Source organism: Ctenocephalides felis, unplaced genomic scaffold, assembly GCF_003426905.1.
Source record: "Ctenocephalides felis isolate EL2017-DRISC unplaced genomic scaffold, ASM342690v1 CF-g0.4_SCAFFOLD_03250, whole genome shotgun sequence".
NCBI classification, from domain to species: domain Eukaryota; kingdom Metazoa; phylum Arthropoda; class Insecta; order Siphonaptera; family Pulicidae; genus Ctenocephalides; species Ctenocephalides felis.
The window spans coordinates 18,888-25,218 of record NW_020539404.1 but is presented as its reverse complement, the minus strand read 5'-3'; the positions used below and the strand labels follow the sequence as shown (position 1 = coordinate 25,218).

General features: G+C 28.4%; 1 protein-coding gene across 1 annotated transcript; it reads right to left on the bottom strand.

Moving 5' to 3' along the window:
- Nucleotides 1-3,126: 3,126 nt before the first annotated feature.
- On the bottom strand, nt 3,127-4,845 carry LOC113382041. Its single transcript, XM_026620604.1, has one exon. The coding sequence runs from the start codon at nt 4,843-4,845 to the stop codon at nt 3,127-3,129; it is 1,719 nt and encodes a 572-aa protein (XP_026476389.1).
- Nucleotides 4,846-6,331: the final 1,486 nt, after the last annotated feature.

The window sequence follows — 6,331 nt, the reverse complement described above, 5'->3', positions numbered from 1 at the left end:
AGGTTGCTGGTGATGATTCATAAATCGTTGAAGAAGTTCTGCATTTTGTAGTGTTGAAAATGAATAGATACAATCACAAATGAGATGGCATTAGATGAATTGATAAAGAAAAACTATCGCCTAAAATTTATGTAATTGCAATTCCTTTTAAAATTTCTTATCATTGCAAGCAGAATATCATAGCTAGTGAAATTTCATTTAATTGAACGATACAATAAATACAACAATTGTTGTAGGAAAAGTTGTTCAAAATTTCAATATCCACATATAATAATCCTAAGGACTTATTGAGTGATGTGTTAGGAAATCGGTAAATATAATACGATTTTTTGCATTTAGTTTTACCATTTTTTTCTTGCAGGTATTTCTAGCAAATAATATATAAATATATTTGAACACATTTTGTTTCATTTAAAACTTTTTGAATTTTTTGGTTTATTTAACACCGAAACCAATACATTTTTTTTCTAGTGTATTTTTGCAATACCATTACATAAAATCATTAATATTGTAAAGTAGTTGAAAATAACTACGTGAAATAATAATATTACAGCTCATCCTGAGTATATTATTAAGGTACTGCATGCAAAGCTTAAACCTTAAAATTGAACAAATCACACTATAAACTAGATTTATACGAATATCTAAATTGATTTTGTATTAGAGAATTATCTACTAATTCGTGGTATTATACTAGAAGCACCAATATTTCATTATCAAACAAACCATAATTGCTTCAGAGACAAAGCACATATTAACCATAAATTATCTTATCTAAAAAAACCTAAATATAAATTCCCAATTCACAAAAACTAAAGCTTATACAATGTGTTCTAAATTTTTACCTTTTTCATAAGCATATACTAAAAGTTTTTATAATTTTCATTTTGCTGGAACAATTTTTTTTTTTTTCGATAACAAAACTCACTTAACAACACTACAAAAATTAAAATTAAAATAAATATACATTTCCGACTGAATATAAAAAACTTTTAGAATTTTATAGCGTGTTTAATGTCAGATCCACCATTTACGTTGTTCAGATTTGTAATAAAGTGACAATTAAACAGAACAGTAAATCAATAAAATTTTGTATTCTGAAATAAATGTTTTTATTTAGGCGATTTAATTAAAATCGAGAAGTAATGCCTAGAATACGACAATTTGAAAAATAATAGTTTCATATAAAAAAAAAAAAAAAAAAAAAAAAAAAAAAAAAAAATATATAACAGTAGTAGGTATGTCAAAAAGTGTATGAGTTATCGAATGGTAACATTAATACTATTTTTTTTTCCAAAAACAAAATATTTTTCTGAATAATTACCATACTTACCATAAGTTAAACAAAAAGTTTACGTTAGTAAGTTTAGACATCCATCTATAATTAACATAAAAGAAAAAACTAAAAATGAGTTATATGAATTGGATTGGTAACTGAATACGTTTTTTGTTTTTGTTTAATTTTAGTTTAACTTTTCAAAATAAAAACATAACTATATTTTATATAAAATTTTATACAACTATACAATTCTTCTGTTCATTTTTTGTGTTTTTTGTATTTTTATACATTATTTGTGTGCTTATCCACAAAAAACAAGTCAAAACCTCGAAACATATGCAGGATTTATTATAGACTAAATTATGAAAAATAATTAGAATTTTTATTCGTTTTTACTTTAACCTGTATAAACATGTTTGTATTATTACAAATCGTAGTAATATAAATTATTAGCATTGATCACATATGTAGCCATCTCCACACTCTGGAATGTCTGCACATGTGTGTTTGACGAATATTCTTAGATATTGCAAAAAAGTTACTATTCATCTACACTTTTGGCTGGGCCACACCGACGCTCTCGGTTGTAGCATTCACCATAAACTTTTTATTCTTTGACTAGAAATTACGAAAAATGGGGGTATAGGCGCTAGGTGGCGTCCGGCGTTACGGGAATTTGTCCTACCATTTGTGGCTCTTTTTGCCCCATATCTTCAAAACGGCTAGACCTGCCTCTTCCTAAAAACTAATCAGCACGTTTCCTTATCAATACGAATTGAATGTTTTCTAAATTCAAATCAGTTATTTCATACTGTCAAAACTGCTGAGCACAATCTTTGAACCATATACTTGAATATTAAAATTAAAACTTTTGGTACAAAACCCAACAATTTTACACAAAATGTGTACACATTATTCAAATCTCTATAAAATATCTAATAATTTGCTATGCATATGTCCAATAAACCTCTGGACCTGCCTTTCCAAAAATTTGAACAGTTATTCGTTTAATAAATAAAATGTTTTTTGAATTATTCAAATCGGATGCGATTACTAGAACTTACCCTACGGGAAGTTAAAATTGGATGTATGTGTGTGTGTACGTAAATACGGATGCAATTTTTTGTCCACGATTTTGAGAGAATTTATTTAACCGAATAGAATGATTCACTACGATTATGTGGCAATGTTGGATTGTAGAGTGCTGTAAAAACTAAGTATAGAGGGCTGTAAAAACTAAGTATAGAGGGCTGTAAAAACCGAACTGATGGCCTAGAATTATACTTGTGTTAGTTCAGATATGTTGGAACAGAAGTTTTTTAAGGACTAAAAACTATTTTGAATAGTTTCTGAAATTAAACCTGATCCGCTTGCAACAGTTGTTAATTCGCTCGAGTCTGAAATTCCCATATTGTTCAATATATTAATCGTTTGGACAATAGAAATGATCGGTTCTTTGTCCCCTCCGACGGCGACTATGTAATTGAAAAGATTTTTTTTCGAAATAAAAACAGGTAAATTAAACGACACGGGAAATTGCTTTTAAATATAAATTAATATACAATATTAAATTACGATGCGTACCGTACGATAGTAGATGTTAAAATCATTGCTCTAATAATAAGTCTAAATAAAATACAGAAAATACGCCAATATAGTAGAATAAACAATGTTTAATAAATACATTTTATTATTCATACATTACACTTGAGTTCACATAGATATATTGAATAATATAAATCAGATAAATTTAATATTAATCAGTAAGTGCTAGAAAAATACTGATCACTGAATACATTGAATATGAACAGCCAATTGAAACTGCGCCCATCCATCACATCAAATTTTTAATCTTCTTTATTGTCATTGATTTCTACAGGTGTACTATCATTGACATATGGTTTATTCTGGATTGAAGATTGTTCATGCGATTCTTGCACTGCATTTTGCCACAGATTTTGTATAGGCATAGGCATATTCATAGAACGATGAACATTATTGTACACATCTGTGAATGGGATCATATTTGCATGCTGAGGTATACCTACTAGAGCATTATGACTATAAATTTGATCATTACAAAAATGTTCCAAATGCGCATTTGTTGGGCATGAACCATAATTGTCGTTCATAGCGTTTTGGCTTATATTGCTATTATCCGACACTGATCTTTGTCTAAGATAGTTTGTATCATGTACACCAATTGAAGTTTGGTCAAGGATTTCAGAAATTCTCATCAAGGCTAAGTCCCATTTTGCCCTATCATAAACCATACCTATATTTTCACCGGTTTGTTGCTGTTGTGGTACAGAAACTGGAATTTCCTGTTTTGTATTTGACGCGTAGTTTATATTAAAATCAGGTCGAGATTGGATGCTTCTTTTCTGTTCCGGTGGTATTTCAATGTCGAATGTATTCTTATTTGAAATGGTACTTGATAGCAAAGGAATCTTCTGATTAGAATTATCTTCATAATTCTTGTATTCTCTATTAGAATTTTGTTCAAAATTTGTTTCACTATCTATTGATGCAAATGCTTTCTGAACCTCTTCGATGGGATCAAAATCAAGATCATCATCCGATATTGCGTAAGGTGTGGAATTTGAAATTTTAGTTGACTCATATAATTTGTCATCTAGTAGTCCTTGTCCTTCAATATTAGACTGAATACCATTGTTTTTATATAAATAATCTACATTTTGCTGCAAAGGTTGATAATCTAGTAATTTTGCGGGTGTTCCGTCCAAAAAGTAGAAATGCTCAATTTGATTTGATGTATATTGGGCCTGTATTCCTGATGAATTGACTAAAGGCAGAACTTTATTATGCATTTTTGCAAGTGCAGATTTTTCATTAATTTTCTGACAGAATTTATCAAGCAGTCGTTTTTCATATTTATGATGTTCCCCAACAATAATTTCCTCTTTCGTAAAACTTGCTTCGGGGTCAAAATCATGAAGGTAAATGCAGTTTCTTCTAAGGCATGGTAAATTCTTCACAAATTGGGTACAGTACTTAGTAGTACCCATACGCGGCTTAATGCATCTTCCATAAACTCGTGTATTATTTAGAGCTAGAATTGCTCGCATTGCATCATTACTGTGATAATAAGTAATGTATGCACTGGGCATATGCTCTCTTTGCCCTAAATATAAAGCATTCTTATTGATAGTAATCTTTAAAATTTGCCCATATTGGCCAAAACACTCATATCTCTTTAATATATCTGAATCTGCTAAACTGTTCGGAAGACAAGTAGCAAAAACCAAGTTTTTCTGTAGTACTCGAAGATTAGCCAGATATTTTTGATTTTCAAGACGATGTTGGTCTTGATTTCTTTTCGCTCTTAAGGCAGTTATTTCATCTTGTGATAAAAAGGTAAAATTTTCTGGATTTTTAAGATAAGGTTTCCAACATTGTGGACATAATCCGTCACCATTTGTTTTAAGACTGTGCCAACAAAATCGGCATACCTGGTAGTCACATGTGCAAGGAAAAAATGCCAAATCATCTACTCCTAACACTTCCTGACACAAAAAACATTCTTTAGCATTATCTTTCTCCATGTTCTTTTTTCTCGTGATATTCATAAAGGACACGACAGTAATATTATCAGAAGTTGAATTTAGATGCTACTACTTACAATTATACACAATTGTCAAAATTCTAACCTATAAAAATATATTCGACCTGCCTCGCATATTATTTGCACAAGAACTATGAAAAATACGGCTTTAGAATTTAATGTCTAAACTGCAATATGACACTAATAATATTATAAATAAACTCACTGATTAATATGCAAGATTCCTATTTCATTGTCGTAAACTGATCAATGTTTATATTATAAACGATAAAAGCTTCTTACATGCGATTTGCAATGTAAATTGTTGATATATTCATATCAGTATCCATCTTGTTTTTGAAAGCTTCGACAAAAATAATAAAAAATATCTTGATTAGCATTGCTATGATTTTTGCAATTTTATTCTATTCAGTCCCGGTATTATAAATTTATCTATTTTTGTTAAATATTAATAAAATAATTGTTGATTTAACATTATTCTTATTAAGTTGTTGGTATTCCAATAAAGGTTCTGTTCATAGATAAAAGAAGATTATGGTTCTGTTTCACCATAATTGAAAATGTCTGGAACTCAACGTTAATCAAAATACAAAATTGTGAATATGAACATAAACGGCACGAGTCCAAAAATTATACAATAAAAAAGCAAAAAATATGACTGATTCATTATAAATAGAATCAATTTTAAATTTCTATACATGTTGAACAACAATGTTATAAATATGAATCTAGTTGAACTCTTATTATATTTTTTTTGTGAATCAGATTTTTATTGTAATTCTTTAATAGAAAAAATATCAGTAGCATATATTCTTTTATTTTTGGAAATAAAAATATCAAGTTTAAAATTTTCAAAAGTTGTTTGTATCTGATTTACGTTTTTAGAAGCGTTGTGTTGGTACGTGTAGGCTTATAATTGATACGGCTGACAGTTTTAATTTTTAAATCAATTTTTTGGCAGTTATTTAAAGCTCATTTTTTTGAGATTTTTTCTATGTTATTTTGAATTGAAGAACTATATTTAAAATATTAACAGAAATATATATATATATATATATATATATATATATATTCGCTCCGAGCGTGACTGCAGCGCCCATGCAGCGCCGTAATAAATATGAACTAATTGGGGGTATCAGTGTGTGGTTTTCATGGGTTTTACATGTTTGTTAAAGAAAAAAGATATTAAATAATTGTTATAAATAATAATAAACAAGTTACAGTAATAATGTGAACGCTGAATGTTTATTGAAATTATTAAATTTACTTCAACGTACTTAAAACATAGTTAAGTATAATGATTAATTAAATAAAGAAATGCAGTAAATAATTTTAAGGTTAAGTGCCTCAAAGCTTATGTCATAATCTCGGAATAGTTCTTAATAAAAACAATATAATAATGATAAATAGTGTTTTATCAATAGAATAAGTAAATAATAAATTAATTTACTCATTTTTTTGGTCAA